The 16,174-nt window shown below is 41.5% G+C and overlaps 1 protein-coding gene across 2 annotated transcripts in view; it reads right to left on the bottom strand.

The window, feature by feature from the left end:
• The window catches only part of Iqck (IQ motif containing K), a 145,040-nt gene that overhangs the window by 68,251 nt on the left and 60,615 nt on the right, over positions 1–16,174 (bottom strand). For both annotated transcript variants that reach the window (XM_023704371.1, XM_023704372.1), the window contains one exon: positions 5,913–5,997. In XM_023704371.1, the coding sequence (XP_023560139.1) occupies positions 5,913–5,997 (85 nt within the window). The remainder of the gene's footprint in view (positions 1–5,912; positions 5,998–16,174) is intronic.

Genomic DNA, 16,174 nt, shown 5'->3' with positions numbered 1-16,174 from the left:
AGTGATCCACCTGTTTACAGCCTCCCCAGAGTTGGAATTACAGATGCGCACCACAACACCCAGTCTCGAGATGCTTACTCTTTAAGCCATCAATTTCACTGCCAACAATTATTTCTGCAGAAAAAAATCAGAGACGTATGCAGCTATAAGAACAGGATACTCTTCATGAAACTGTTCATACATCAGAGAAAACTAGAATATCCAATTGCTTATAGTTAAATAATTATGGTTCAAGGGCCAGCAAAATAGCTCAGCAGACTAAGTGCCTGCTTAGGCTAGGGACCAGGGTTCAATCCCTAGCACCACATGCAATGCTGGCCTCACCCCAGGGCATGCTGAGCTGGCCACCGAGTCCGGGTGTGGTGGTGCAGCCACTGGGGGGCTGAAAATATGAGGATCATTATGAGTCTGAGCTGCACAGTGAGACCCTGTACCAAATACATTTTTTTAAAAAGTTATGGTTTAGTGTGCTCACTAAAAGACACATATACACATCTTAAAACTGTGAGGCAGATCTATGTGTACTGACAAAGAAATATCCCCAGTATGTCATCAAGGGAAGGGAGCAGGCATAAACTCTATCATCACTACTGATTTTGTAAATAATAAAATTTCCAAAAAAAAGAATAAAATTTCCTATCTAGACAGGACAAATTCTAAAAGGATAAGGATCAATAGAAGATTTATTATTTATTTTCCATAATTTATATGCATTACTTGACAATTTAAAAAATAGATAGGTATTACAAAATATGCTCTTGGGTTAGGCTTTCCCTTTCCAGCCAAGCCAGGCTCTAGTTCACAGGCCATAGACCCTCCTTTGGATAAACTGGGAAGCATATTCTGCAGTGACAGACCCAGATCCCCACCCCCACCTCACCCCTGCTGGGCATTGAACCAAGGGCCTTGGCACTGAGCTACATCATGGGGTATTTTTTAGTTTTTTGAGATAACATCTCACTAAATGCCCCAGGTTTAGCTCAAATTTGTGATACTCCTGTCTCAGCCTCTTAAGAGTGCTGGAATTATCATGCACAAATCCAGATTTTTTATTTTGGACCAAGATTTTCTCCTGTGTTCAAATAACAAATCCAGACTTTTTTTTTTTTTTAAACTGAGGATTCATTAGTTAGCCAAGTAGAGGTGCTCAGGACACCTTGGGGCCATCACAGTCCTGTCAGCCTCCAAGGTCACTTCGTTAGCAGGCTCCTCACAAGGGTGAGTGGTTCCCCAGGAGGCTGGTGTCTGGGTAATCCTAGTTCAGAAAGAGCTGCTCCTTCTGAGACACTTTGGTGCAGTCCCACTAGGTCTGATTGGCCTGACTCAGGTCCCCTGGTTGTCATGTCCCCTGGACATTCCAGTGTCCAGCCAGAATGAGGCCCGTGCCACCCCCACTTCACACTGCCACTTTGTTTTACAACAAGCTCCTCCTTTGGAGTCCCTGATCCACCCCAGGTCCACTCACATAGACAATGGCATAAATAAGTAAGATTCTCATTGTCCATTGCAAGTAGTGATCAGAATTCCATGATTATGTTTCTTTATTTTATTTTAAGTTTGGTAGTTTCACAAAACCACGGAGGAGCAGTTGCAATAAGCTCCCACTGTATTGCTCATCAAATAATGGGTAATGATTCATGGCTTTTGTGACTTTTTTTTTCTTTTTTTGCGGAACCAGGAATTGAACTCAGGCCTTTGTGCTTGCAGGTAAGCGCTGATTCTACTGAGCCATATCCCTGGCACCTCCATCTTCCCAGCCCCTTCATATCCCCAGCCCCTTGTGACTTTCAGTTGTCACAACATTGGTGGAAGAGTGGACAGCTGGGAGAAAGTTCAGAATGCTGATACTTTCCACTGGGTGGCTAGGCTGAGTTAGAAGAAAAATAATACTGATGAAAAGAAGGTGTAAAACTCCATGAGCTTGTTTAGATAGCACATATATTCACTGGATTTATCTCCACCTCCTAAACTGTAAAGGAAATTTCAATTATTACCACCCATTTGAACTTCACAAGGGCAGGATTTTCTTAGTTTTTACCAGTGGCATCTGCAATCTCATAAACAGAGGCACGTCCAGAAGGCAATGGAGTACAATTGCTCACTAGTCCCTCACTTCAGAAAGGAGCATTTTCAGAGGACCAAATTTCATTTATAGGATTCAGATGGATTTAAAACAAGAAGTCATGCAGTTTTGTACACCGAAGCCGTCTGGCTTTCCAGCCACTAGCCTAGCATTTTCAAAGAAGAAAAATGGGAATGTCTGCTCCCACAATGAAAGGGGAAAAGTGAGCCAAATGGGTTTTTTTTAATAATTTTTTTTTGCCTATGTAGCATAAGGACAAATGTATAGATCAATGGAAAAGAATTGAGGATCCAAAAGTAAACCCTTGTATCTGTAGCCGATTGATTTTTCAACAAGAGTGCCAAAACTGTTTAATAGGAGAAGAATGTTTCTCCAAATGGTGCCAGGACAAGTAGATATCTACATGCCAAGAAGTGAGGTTAGACCCTACTTCACGTCACCTAAAAGAAAATAATTCAAAATTAAAAACCTAAATTAAAATGCTAAACCTAAAAATCTTAAGAGATGGATATAAATTTTCCATGACCTTGGATTAAGCAAGTCTCTCTAGCAAAGGGAACAAAGGTGAAAGGAAAAGAATGAATTAGACATCGTCACATTAAAAACGTTTATGTTTAAAAAAATACCAAGTGAATAAAACCCCACAGAATGGGAAAGAATATTTGCAAATCACAGTTCAAATAAATGTCTAAAATTACTCTCTGAACTCTCAGCCAGGTGTGGTAGCACACACCACATACCTGTTATCCAAGCACTGTAGGAGGCTGAGGCAGGAAGATCCCAACTTTGAGACCAGCTAGAGCATCCTAGCAGGACCCTATCTCAAAATAGGAAATAGAAGGCTGGGCGTGTGTTGGTGCTCCCGGGTTCAACCGTGATGAATGTAGCTTTGTGGTTAAGTATCAAACAGGGAAATGTGAGACCTCCAACTTTACTGTAGTCTTTGAAGATTGTTTTCACTATTTTGCATTTTCTTCTGAATTTTAGGATCAGTTCAGAATGTCTATTTTTCTGTATGAGTTGTCAAAAAAAATAAACTATGAAAAAAATAGAATGTCTATTTTAAAAATCCAGCTTGGATTTTGATAGGATGTGTGTTGAAGCTAGAGATCAGCTTGGGGAGCACTGCCATCTTCATGGCACCAAGTCTTGTACTTAACATGAAATGTCTTTCAGTTATATAAACTCTTTTTTAGTTTCTTTCAGGATGTTTTGTAGTTTTCAGTGTACAGTTTGCAGTTTTTTAATGTATTTGATTGGTCCAGTGTCTCACTATGCAACTCGGACTCGTAGTGATCCTTCTGTTTTCAGCCTCCCCAGCGCTGGCATTACAGGCCTGTGTCACCATGCCCAGACTCTGTGGCCAGCTCAGCCCACTCTGGGGGTGGGGCTGGCACAGCATGTGGTGCCAGGAATCAAACCATGGTCCCTGCACTTGCCTAAGCTTGCCTAAGCAGGTTCTTTAATATGCTGAGCTATCTCACTGGTCCCCAATTTCCACTTTTGTTGAATTTATTCCTAAGTACTTTATTCTTTTTGATTCAATTGCAAACGGAATTATATTTTAATTTCATGTTCAGATTGTTCATTGCTAAGTGTATAGAAATAGAATTAGGGGCTAGGGAGATAGCTCTATAGCTTAGGCCCCTGCCTGGCAGCATGAGGTCCTGAGTTTGATCCCTAATACCAAAAAAGAGGGGAAAAAAGCTGTCTCAAAATAAAACTAAAAAAGAAATAGAATTAATTTTTTGTATATTGATCTTGTATCCTGCAATCATGCTAAACTCATTCTTAAGTTTGAATTGGCTTGGCTTTTTCTTAAAGCTGAAATCTTTCTTTAAAAATGAATTCCAGGTATGATATCCTGTGATTTAGAGAGAATTTTACTTCTTCCTTTCCAATCCAACTATCTTTTATTTTCTTTTTAATACCAATATCCATGACTAGAACCTCCACTACACGAGGTTAAATTGAAGTGGAGAGAGAGGACATCTTCCTCTTGCTTTTAATCTTCCAAGAAAACTAGATCATCTTTCACCACTCAATATACTGGCTGAGGTTTTAATAGATACCCTTTATAAAGTAGAGGAAGCCCCGTTCCATTCTCAGTTTGAGGATTGTTTTTACCATGAAAAGCATGTTGGATTTTGTCAAATATTTTTATCTGTATACTAAGATGATCACATGGATTAAGGTAATTTGTAATTAAATAAAATCATGTAATATTCTCTTTATAAAAATGTATCTTCATTGCTGGGCCGGCCCCACCCCCCAGGGCACATTGAGACTGGGACTGAGATTGGGCATGGTGGGGTGTGTCTGTAATCCCAGCACTTGGGAGGCTGTAAACAGGAGGATCAGTATGAGTCCTATGTATGCAGTGAGACTCTGTACACCCTTTCCTAAATACAAAAAATAAAACAAAATAAAAATGTTTCTTCAGTGTATAGTACATAAGGTCAGAATCTCCCTGGTTCTTTCTCAGTTATCCCAAAGTGCTAATGTTGTCACATTGCTGTTTCCTTTCAATTTTTTTTCCCTGTGAATATGTGTGGATGCATATGCTAAAATATATAATATGTTTTAGTAAAAACAGCATAATATACACAAGCTGTTTCCTGCCCCTGGGATGCCTCTTGGCCCTACTTGACACACCGGTGTCCACATTTCCTTTAAGGCTGAGGTCAACTCCTGCTTTTCTATAGTCTTGTTTAGGGTCATTGCATGTATCGGCTATCTTTCCCTTCTAGCGAGGAACCTTAGAGTGCTTCCTCTCTCCTTGGTCCTTTTCAGTTATAATTTAACATAGGAGAAGTTTAGATTTAAAAAGCTGGAACTTCAATACAGTAAACTCTTATCCCTTAAACATCTTCTGTGCCTTGAGGAACATCTCTAGCTATTGTGTGATTGTCTTAGCTATTTTTTGCATTGCAGAGACAAAGAACCTGACACCCAAAGTTAAAGAAAGAAGTTTACTTTAGTTCAGTTTTTCAGGTGTCAGTTCACAGTCAGCTGGCTCCAAGGCAGGATGGGATGGCAAAGGGGCATCACAGAGGAGAAACTTCTCATGGAGTGGCAGGGCAGGCAGAAGGCAGCAAGCAGCAAGCAGCCAGACTGCCTTCTTTCTTTATATTCCATCCAGGCTACGAGCCATTGATTGGTATCACCCACATCCAGCGTGGATCTTCCATTATCCACACCCAGAACTATAATAAACCAATTTAGCTATCACACACCTTAATCCCAGTACCATACACCCATCATAATGCCACCTCCCCAAAGTTTCACCTAGAAACACATGAGGCTTCGAGGGGACATTCAGATATAAGCCATAACAGTGATCATGGTCTGAGGCCGAGTTCCATTTTGAACTATTACATCATTGTTTTTATATGATAGTGTTTGTTGGTTTAATAAACTGAATTCAGCTGTCTTACAGATTGTTTGTTATACTTGGTCTATTGGAAATACGAGAATGAGGAAAATCCCTAGTTTGTGGAAAGATGGGGGCAGGAGGACCTTGCCACTTAAGACAGAATAGTTTCTTCATTCTATTGCACATCAATTACATATGGGGCTTCTGGGACTGTCCCTCTAATGGGAAAATGATTGGAAGATATTTTAATGATAAGTCAAGATAAGTTTTGGCACAAATTCTAAACCAGTCTTTAAGACTTAGATTTCAGAGAATCCTGTTTCTGAAGTCCGGATGTGAGCTATTATATCCTGTTTGTTTGTCTTTCAAATTTATTGGAAGGTTTTCCCATGGACCCTCCATGTCACAGAAATTCCCCATCAAGCCAAAGACCACACTTGGAATGACCCTTACCAGGTAGCCTCTCCAGAAGGACTGTATGATAATCGCTGCTTCCTCTTCCGTCAGTAGGAGGGAAAGCGGGATGGGGGTCCGCGGGCTGCAAAGCAATGAAATGGTCATATGTTCATGAGATCCCATCCTTCAACCCTAGCAATTCCTCTGACTAAACAATTAAGAGCCTCATCTGTTCCCATTTTTCAAAAGTGATAATGTCAATTTTGAAAGGAAAGTATATTTTAGAGTTAGCACTTTTATACTAAAATTTGGGATTCCTTTTAAAGCCAACATAATCTCAAATCACTGTTAGTGTTCTCTTCTGCTGAAGGACTCAGATAGCTTGCTAGTCCTGCAGGTGCAACATAACTGTGATCAACACAAGACCATGTAGACACAGTGCCAGCATCAGATGAAACAGACTTTATGGATTATGTTAGAACTGAGATTATAATGGGCTCTTTCTCCCACTTTTTACTGCAGGGAAATTCACCAGTTCATCTCTTCCAGAAAGTAAAACACTAAAATTTACTTTCTGTGTGATTATTCTGCATTTCAGGATAATGCAGTTTAAGTTATGTGTATTTTTAAGTTCTTTTCTTACATCTTGTTAAGCAACAAAATATTTTAGTGCTAGATTAGTTAACAGTATTCTTGTGGGATTTTTAGATTATGATGAGATTAGATTATAATTTTTAGATTATGATTTTTAAAAATTATAGATATATTAAAATCATGATTACATTTTTTTTTCTTCCCTCTAAAAGTTTAATGGATAACTCTGGATGGTGAGGCAGGAGGATCACTGTGAGTTTGAGGCCAACCTGGGCTACAAACTGAGTTCACAACTAGCTTGAACTACATAGTGAAACCCTGTCTCAAAAAACAAAAAGAGTTCAATGGAAGCATGAAGAGGTGACAAGATCTTTTAAGCATGTATTGATACTGGTTCTTTACGTGTGCCCAAAGCATAGCACAGTTACCTCTGAAAATTAAGGAGGGAGAGATTTCAGATGCCAAAGGAATGAACCCCTGAAAAGATGTGGATCACATGGAGGCTGCTCCCAGGAGAAGATCCCCAAAGTTGACTTTGAAAGTATGTGATTCTCAAGTGTCCCCGGCCCCTGGGCTCTCCCTCCTGACAACTAGAGCTGATAGTAACTCTCTTTGTGCAGAGAGGCTGGCTAACCTGCCTGAGGCCACACAGCTTTAGGTGGCTGGCTAACCTGCCTGAGACCACACAGCTTTAGGTGACCTAGACAGGAGCAGCCTCCAGGCTTTCATCTCAATGGCGAGCTGATGCTCTTTTGCAAGCAGGCAAACCCTGCAAGTAATCAGCCTGAAACAGCTTGCAAAAGCAACTGGCAGTAGTGCATGATTCTCCAGGGTCTGGGGATTTTATTTCTCTCCTAACTCTGACTTAAAAAAAAAAAAAAAAGAAAAAAGAAAAGAAAAGAAAAGAAAAGAAAAAAAGGAAAGAACCTCAACACTGTATATTTGTTTGAATGAATGAATGTGCTTTTGAATTATTTCAGAATCAAAGAAATCAAAGCCAGGAAACACAGAGGGTTATCAAGACTGTCTCTAGTATTGGTGCCGGCTCTGGTTTTCCAGCCAGACAGGTCCTTTCTAAAAGATGAGTACAGAGGAGTCTTCCACTTCTTTGCAGAGATAATTATACCCTCAAAATGATAGCATTGTTAGGAGCCCTTCCCTAATGTTCAGTTTCCATTTTTATTCACATAATGTGGTGGCTTTATTGGGGGCTCTGTTTCTGTGTTTCCCTCTCCTTGCCTTATTAATAACCTGCTTCTGGCTCTGGTGGAACAATCTTCTTCAGCTGCCCTCTGGCTCCTGGAGGTGCCAAGACTCCCTGAGCTCCACATTGAGGGTCTCTCCTCATCTTTCATTGTCCTTATTCTGTACAAGTCTCAGTGATGTGACACCAACATATCAATCCCTGAAGTGCTTCTCCCTTGCTAGTTACAATCCGAGGCTTGTAGAGAGGTCCTGGTGCACTGGCAGGGGGTGTATGAGAAGAATGCCACAGCTCATTAACACTAGCTGGAGTTCACCAAGCACTTTCTGGACACATCTCCCACCAGCCTGAGCCTTTGTGCTGCAGCCAGGCTGGGCCTTTTCATCTCCTCACATGGTCCATGCTCCCTCCCTCCCACCTCAGGGACTTGGTAAAGGTACTTTCGTTGTCTTTCAACCCAAACCGTCTTCCCCCAGCAAGGGGCACTTGTGGTTGCACAGATTGTTCTCTGCTCCAAGACACGCAGCAGAAGAACCAGAGGGCCTTACATCTCAGCCCATACTAACCTCCCTCAGCCTTGCCCTAAAGTAAGGACACTTTTATTTCTCAAAGCATGGAGGGAAGGCGGGAGACACCTCTCTTTCCTACTTCATGCTTATTTCTCTTCTGATCTCCATTAAAATGTTATTTGAAATGTCTTCTGACTAGGTCAAAGATCAGTTGTTCATCCTACTTTTCTTCCTGGTCTTTGGTCCAATTTGGAGATACAAGCCTATGGGATTATTCAATTAATGCCCAAATCTTTTCCTGGACTGAAAGCTCCATGAGGGCTGAGACTGGCCCAGGGTTTGTTCCTCTTATTATAGCAGGCCTGAGGTACAATTCAGCATGTAAATACTTGAGTGATGAGCAGTCGTCTCCACATCTGGCAGTGTACTAAGAAGTGCTTTTGAGGTGCAATTTCATCAGATCCTCACAACAGCAAAAATGGGCTAGTGTTATCCTCCCTTTAGGGTTGAAAATACTGAAGCACACAGGGGCAAAGGGACTCATTCAAGGTCACTGACTATTTTCTGCTGAAGCCACAAACTTCCCAGGAAACAGGGAAGGGGCCAGCTCATCAGGTCATGAACACGGCACTCTGAGACTAGCAGCGGTTGTGTGCTAACTAGACAAAAGCACAGTAATTTCCCTAGAAGAATAAATGGGAGGTGTGTGCCATAATCATAGAAAATGCACTCTTTATCAGCCATACAGTGCTCACTCGGCAAATACTCAGTTGTCTGACTCTACAGGGCAGTCCTATGTCAGCACAGCTAAATAGAGTGGGTTCGTACCTTGCATTTGAAGGGACATTTGATGACGTTTTTCTGTTCAGGTGCAATTTTCCTGCCTGAAGTATGTTTTGAACTGCAGATGTCATGATGTGCTCAGAGTAACCATATTTTTACACATGCTTAGCAGGAGAAAACCAGAACTGTGATTCCGATAACACACAGCTGGACGAGTCCAACAAGCCTTTGGCCAGTAATGAAACCATGAACCACTATGCACCACAATGACATCTCCAAAAAACAAAATCAGTTTCCTAATAGACCTTTCAGGCAAAAGTCTGAGGCCACCTTTAGTGACATCCTTACTTTCATGGCAAAATAATGTGGTGTTGTCTAGTTCATAAACAAGAATAAGTATGAGAAAGCCAGTGTGTATCAGTCCACATGGACTTAAGTCCTCAGAGAATATTCACTAGAAATTATCAATCATTTCAGTCAGTTGACTTGAAGAGAGAGAAGCCATGCCAGTCCCTTTTCTTGCTTTTGGAAACAGTGCAGCTGGCTTCAGGTCAAATAAAAATACACAGGCAAGTGCTCATCACAGAGGAACTAGAGAGGGGAGAGGAGATCAAATGTCAATCACAGGAGAAGGCAGCTGAGAGTCCTCAGGGGCTGAAGCTGGGCATCCCTGGGGCAGACTTTCCTGTGCATCCAATCAGATGCAACAGTGTTGCTCAGTATGTTTTCAAGGAGGCTTGTTTAAGCCTTGTTTGTCCCATCTTTCTCCTTCCCCCTCCCTTAAAAGTGCCTTACATGTATATGACCAAGAAGAATCAATCCTATAATTCTGAGAATGAACAGAAATTAATTTTTCTGATGGTATGTGATAAAGATGAATGTGCAGGTATGTATATACACACACTCGCCTTTTTGTGGATGCCACTTAAAGTATTTGGAAGGCATAAAAAGATACAGTGTACTTACAAAATATACAGTAAGAAAATCTGAGAAATTAGTCTTCATTAATTTCTTTGTCTAGTTGTAACACAATTAAAGAGGTATCATCCAATAAAGAGAATAAAATAGAAAGCAGGAAAGCTTGTTTGCTATTAAAAACTGAATTTCAGAATCCAAATTCTATCTACTTTTCATTAGGTAAGAGTTTGAGCAGTTTTCTTTGAACACAGAAGCACAGCATTCTAAATGAAAGCCATTTGCAAAGCCGGCATAGGCTGCACATCTGTCATCATGGAGTCTTCCATTGCCCAGTCCTAGCTAACCTGCACCCACTGTATTCTGAAGAGACCTTACTTTTCACCTTAACTGGCTTCCCAAAAGCTCTCTCTTGGAGTCCCTACATTCTTGATGTAATGAACTTCAACTATTTGAAAGAAATGCAACAGAGGTTAGGCTGCTATCTCAGGATTCTCCCAGTTCTGGTTTTCTATGACATGAGAATTAGCTCTCGGAGCAGTAAAGTTTTACTCTCTGACAGCTTTAAAGCACTTTATTTCAGAAATGTGGGTACTGGGAAGTGATCTTGCCTTCGCCCCTCACTAATCTCTACCCTGGGAGATCAGCAAGCAGTTATTACCCCACCACCAGGCTGAGTCATTCTCCAGTTAAACACAGAGCTGAGTCCCACTTCAACAACCCCATCATTGAAGCTGTTATGTGTCCGGATAACAAAGCTCACTAAATAGCAGACTGCTAGACCACGTGTATATCCTGTGGGTGGCAGGTACAGTATAGCCATCTTAAAAACCAAGCCTACTTGGTGTTGTTTGATAAAATATGCCCAGATTATGATGTTATTTAGCTCCCTTAGGAACTGTCTACATGTTTTCTCTAATGTGACTTAAGGAGAAACCTATAGAGACCAGCCTGGTCCCCATCCTTTCTCCCCAAGCTCCAAAGGATGAGCCCAGGCCAGGGGAATGCACCAGAAGCACAAGCAAACTATATTCCTTCCCCTCTTCCCAACCTGCTTGCCATTTTTACACCTTGGACCTCTTTCTATTTTGGCAGTTTGGATTCCTTCTTATAACAATATTTTTAACATAAATATGTAACATTATGGCAAATCAATTATATAGAAATAGTTACCAGAACAGTAAAAGAACAGCTGGTAATATGGTAACATATGTGTTTCTAAATTATGTGGTAAGGAAAAAGAGCTAATAGGTCATCTTAGCTATGTGACTTGAAAGGAACAACCAGTGCAAACGATATTTCAACATCCCGGGAACAATTGTAACAGAATAGGAAGATATCAATGATGGCAATGAGTGTGACAAAATCACAGGGTACTGCAGACACTGCTGAAGTTTGTTGCCTACATTCATAATTAATGAGCATGCTGAAACTAAGTTTGTCTTTTTTTTTTTTCCAGTACCAGGGATTGAACTCAGGACCTTGAGATTGTCAGGCAAGTGCTTATTCTACTGAGCTATTTCTCCAGCCCCTAAAACTGAGTTAGAGAACAGAAGAAAAAAGAGGTAATTTTCCCTTTCTTGAGTTGTGGGATCCTTGAGTTTTAAATGCTGTAGCTGTGGCATGAGTTGAGAAGGGATGGATTTTGTAATTACTACAAGATAGAAAACTCGGGGTTTAAAAATAAACAGAATGAATTCTAACAATGAAAGGAGACCACCTAAAACCAGAGTGTCAGACAGTTATGGAATTTATACAGAAAGTCATTAAAGGCCTTTTCTCAGATGGAAGAGGGATTCGGTATAACACAGGCCTCTGTGGAAAGGTAACGGCCTTAGAGAAGTGACCCCTCACTGGGTTCTCTAGATTTCGGGAATCCCTAGTTTGTAGCAAGTCAGACATTAGTATGGCTGACCTGGAGATCTATGACTTGTCCTTGGCATCTAAAGTGCAGGACAGTTGTGAGGGACTTCTTCCTGAACCTGTGGCATTTGCATCAGGACTGAATTGTGGAACACCCAGTTGGTATCTGCAGAGAACTGCAGAACCTTTGGTAGAAAAATATCTCACATTTGGTGTCAGAAGTCTTGTGAGTAGAGAAACAGGTTTTTCCTTGTGGTACCTGCCATAGTTTGGATCTGGAATGCCCCAAATTTCCACATGGTAAATCTTGTGGTGCTATGAAGCGATGGTGGGATATTTAAGAGATGGGTTTTAAGGGCAGGTCTTCAGGTTACTGAGGGCATGCATACCAAGGAGATCCTGGCTCCTCCTCCTCTTCCCCCCTCCTCTTCCTCTTCCACCTTTATTTCTTCTCTTCCTCCTCCTCCTCCTCCTCCTCCTTCTCTACCTCCTCCTTCTCCTCCTTTTCCTCTTCTTCCTCCTCCTCTTCCTCCTGTTTTGTTTTCTGGCTATGGGGTGAACAGTTTTGTCCTTCCATATCTTCCTGCTATGATGTGCAGCTTTGCTACAGGCCTGAAGTGGTAGGGCAAACTACAATAATCATGAACTGGAACTTCCAAAATTGTGAGCTAAAATAAATGTTTTATCTTTCTAAGTTGATTATCTTGGGTATTTGATATAGTAACAGAAAGCTGACCAACACAGTGTCTCTAAGATGTTCATATTCAAACCTTAGACCTGGTAAATATATCTGTCCCCTTATATGGCACATTTGCAAGTTAGTTAAGTATTAGCTAAGGCTTTTGAGGCAGAGAGAGTTATGGCCTAATGACATAATCATTTATGAGAGGAAAGTAGAAGGAGGCACTCTGATAGAAGCAGGATATGTAGCAATGGAAACAAGGGCTTGGAGTGATGCAAAGAAGGGCACAGGAGCCAAACTGACCTCCAGAGCCTGGATAAATCAAGACAGCCCAATCTCCTTAGAGCCTCCAGAAGAAATGACCCACACCAACACGTTGGCTTTAGCCCAGTAAAACTGGTTCTGGACCTCTAGCTTCCGGAACTATAAGAGAATAAATGTGTGTTGTTTCAAGCCACTGGGTTTGGGGCAAAACCAAGACGTGATTCTGCCACATCTAAAACCAACCTAGATGTGTCTGCCACCTTGGTTTGCAAAGGCACTCTGAATTTGTCCCCAAATAGTCATCTAGAAGAAGAAGGAGAGGAAGTAATACCATGTTCTCCCAAGAAAGGACCACCCATATGCTAAACCCCCAGTGAGAGAGAGGCACCCCAAGGATTGACAGCCTCAGCATGACCCGAGTCCTGGAAGCAGCTCCCCTTCCTGCCTCTGGCTGCAGATGAATGGGAATATAAAGAGCAAAGATGATTTACTGTCCTCGTGAGACTCTGGCCTTTGAAATGAATGAGACAGAAACCTGCCTTTCTATAATAAATTTAAAGGCCTTTTTTTTCCTGCCAAGAGGGCACGGCAGCAAATTTTCTGCCCTGCCACCATTTAATTATGAGTTTAGTCTTTAAAAAAAAAAAAGCAGGCAGTTTCCTGTGCCATTTTGAAGGCCTGAGTGTTTTCAGTGCCACTGTTGACCTCAGCACAGAGAGAGCATCACACAGCCCAGGCTTGTCCTTAGATGGCTTGTAGTCATCAGATACCTTTCATCATGAAAGTATCATGGATTGTTTCTTTTTCTTTTTCTTTTTTGTCCAAGGAGAGAACATAGCTAAAAAGAAATTTCATCCAAAGCAAGCTTTTCTTTTCTAAAACGCAATCTTTGTTTCATTGAAGGTCTCAGTTTTAATGATATCTTCATGAGACTTCTCCCCTGAGACATGATACCAAAAGGCTGCAGTGTATTTTTTTTCTTGTGCCTACTTAGTTATTTTTGCTAATGAAACTGACCAATTCTCAGGTAATTCTTTTCAGCTAAAATAGAAATCTACAATATTCCTATCCTTAATATGCTAGCAAATAATTGCATTGCCTCTAATTGGCTAGTTGATTTAAGACTATATACTTTGAAAGAAGATGGTGCTGGGTTCATAAATAAGATTAAAACCAACAGAAGATATGGTATAGTTCACTACCATTGAAAGGGAAGAAAATAACCTCAGTAAGTCCTCAGAGGATGTGGTAGGTTGTATTATTACTCTCACTATTGTTTTCCTTAAGAAGGAATTGTACATCCCTACCCTTTGCTATATTCCTTAGAGTTCCTTCCTGAAGGAGTCGTCAATTTCCCTGTGACACTGATGTTGAATATGGCCATGACTTACATCAGTCAATGAAAAGTAAAATTTGTCATTGTTCAGCCACTCCCACCACCCACTGCCATAAAACTGAGGGAGGCAGCTGCTCCTTTCTCCTAAACCATAGGTTGAGAAGAAATGTGGAACAGAGCTCAACTTGACACACAGGTTTTGAAAACATTAGCATTAAAAACAAGCTAAGTACTCTACAACAGGACAATAGAAAGGATGCCTTAAAGATATGTGAAGAACCAGTAAGACCCCACCTTTGCAGGTTCAGAATCACAGTGGTGAAAGACTGCTTTGAGAAGAGAACCCCCAGAGAACTATGTTCTGGAATGGCCAGATACCTGGGGAATTGACTCCTTGGAATTCTGCATTTGTAGAGATCAGTCATCCAGACACTAAGTCCCTTGCAGTCAAGGGAGAAGGAAACCTGGCTACTTCTCTAGTTGGCAGCAGACCTTGGCATTATCCACACGGTGTTGGTTTTATATGCACACAGAATGCAAGAGTATGTGATCAGAAGGGCTTCCACTAAAATTTCAGAAGGTCTGGAAGGCTAGACAGTGTGCCCCTGACAGGGCAGTGAGTGAAGCTGTGAGTATGAAGCCAAAAGTGCAGTGGAGACCCCAAGTTGTTGGAAAAGCCATGAATATGGATGATCTGCAGAAAGCCACAGGAATGAGCAAAGGTGGCCCAAAAGAGAAGCCGAGGGGGCTACCCCTACTGGCAGTGCCATAGGGCACAACGGCCACCCAAGCCCTTTGGAGTTCACATCTCATCATAACTTGCTCCAGGTGCTGGACATTAAACTTCAGGATTTAATGCTTGCTCTGTTCATTTTCTGTCTTGCTTTGGTTCCATTCTTTTCAATTTCCCCATTTCTTCCTTTTAGAATGGAAATGTTGATCCTTACCTCTGTGTATTGGCAGTGCTTAACTTTAAGTTTTACAGGTCTTCATAGCTAAGGGTTCATCTTATATTTCAGGAGACTTTGAACTTGGACTTTCGGCAAGACTGAAAATATGCTGGCAACTCTGAGATGGATTGAAGAATGCATTTTGCATGAAGGAACTACACATGAGCCTTTGGGGGACCAGTGATGGAATGCTATGGTTTCTATCCAGATGTCCTCCCAAAGCTTTGTGCAATCATACATTGTGATCAGTCCACTAAAGAGTATATAACTAAATGTGATGTTGTTGAGTAAAGCTCAGTTGGAGGAGGTGGGCCACTGGGGGCATGGCCTACAAGGATCTATCTCCTTCTCTGCTCTCGGTTGCTCTCTGTTTCCTGCTGCCTTGTCATCAGCAATTCTTTCGCCACAGCTCTTTGTCGTTCTTCCCTGCTTGGAAACAGCCCACTGTGGACTGAAACCTTTACAAACTGTGCCAAATTAAACCTCTCCTCTTTAAATTTTGGACATTGAGTATTGTGCCCCAGTAACAAGAAAGTAACTAAGGCAGGATATCAGTTTCACTTAACTAAAAGGGGATGGAGTTGGCTTTAAGCCTAGCCATATAGTAAGGTTAAAAAAAAATAAATAAATAAAGACATCAGAATGACTCTGACTTTCACTACCTTTAAGTTCTGTAGTTATCTCAGGCACAAACTAATCAAGTGGTTGTCCTCAGCAGGTCAAGGTTTATAACGTCAAAGGCCCAAGTCTGGTAGAAATGTGAGAAACTGTTCCCTAGTTCGTTCGTTCTTTCTTTCTTTCTTTCTTTCTTTCTTTCTTTCTTTCTTTCTTTCTTTCTTTTTCTTTCAATTTAGGGCAGTGTCTACAGGGTGTTCAGCATCTCACTACTAGACCAGACTCGTAGTGATGCACCTGTTTATAGCCTCCCAAAAGCTAGGATTACAGGCGAGCACCACCATGCCCAGTCTCAGTTGCTATCTCAGTGCACTCCTGGGGCAGGGCCAGCATGGCAGGCCCAAGGATTGAACCCCTGGCCTCTGCACCTGCTTGCAGGCACTTTAATCTGCTGAACTATTTGGCCAGTCCCCTAACTATTTGGCCAGTCCCCTAACTATTTGGCCAGTCCCCTCTGGTTGTTTCTTGAACAGACTTGAGATTATCCAACTGAACCAACTTGGGTAGAAACCACTGCAGTTAGGGGAAATCATTTCTCTGATGG

This window comes from Octodon degus, unplaced genomic scaffold, assembly GCF_000260255.1.
Source record: "Octodon degus isolate 3935 unplaced genomic scaffold, OctDeg1.0 scaffold00195, whole genome shotgun sequence".
NCBI classification, from domain to species: domain Eukaryota; kingdom Metazoa; phylum Chordata; class Mammalia; order Rodentia; family Octodontidae; genus Octodon; species Octodon degus.
Note: the sequence above shows the minus strand (reverse complement) of the source record. Positions and strands in the feature narration are given on the sequence as shown.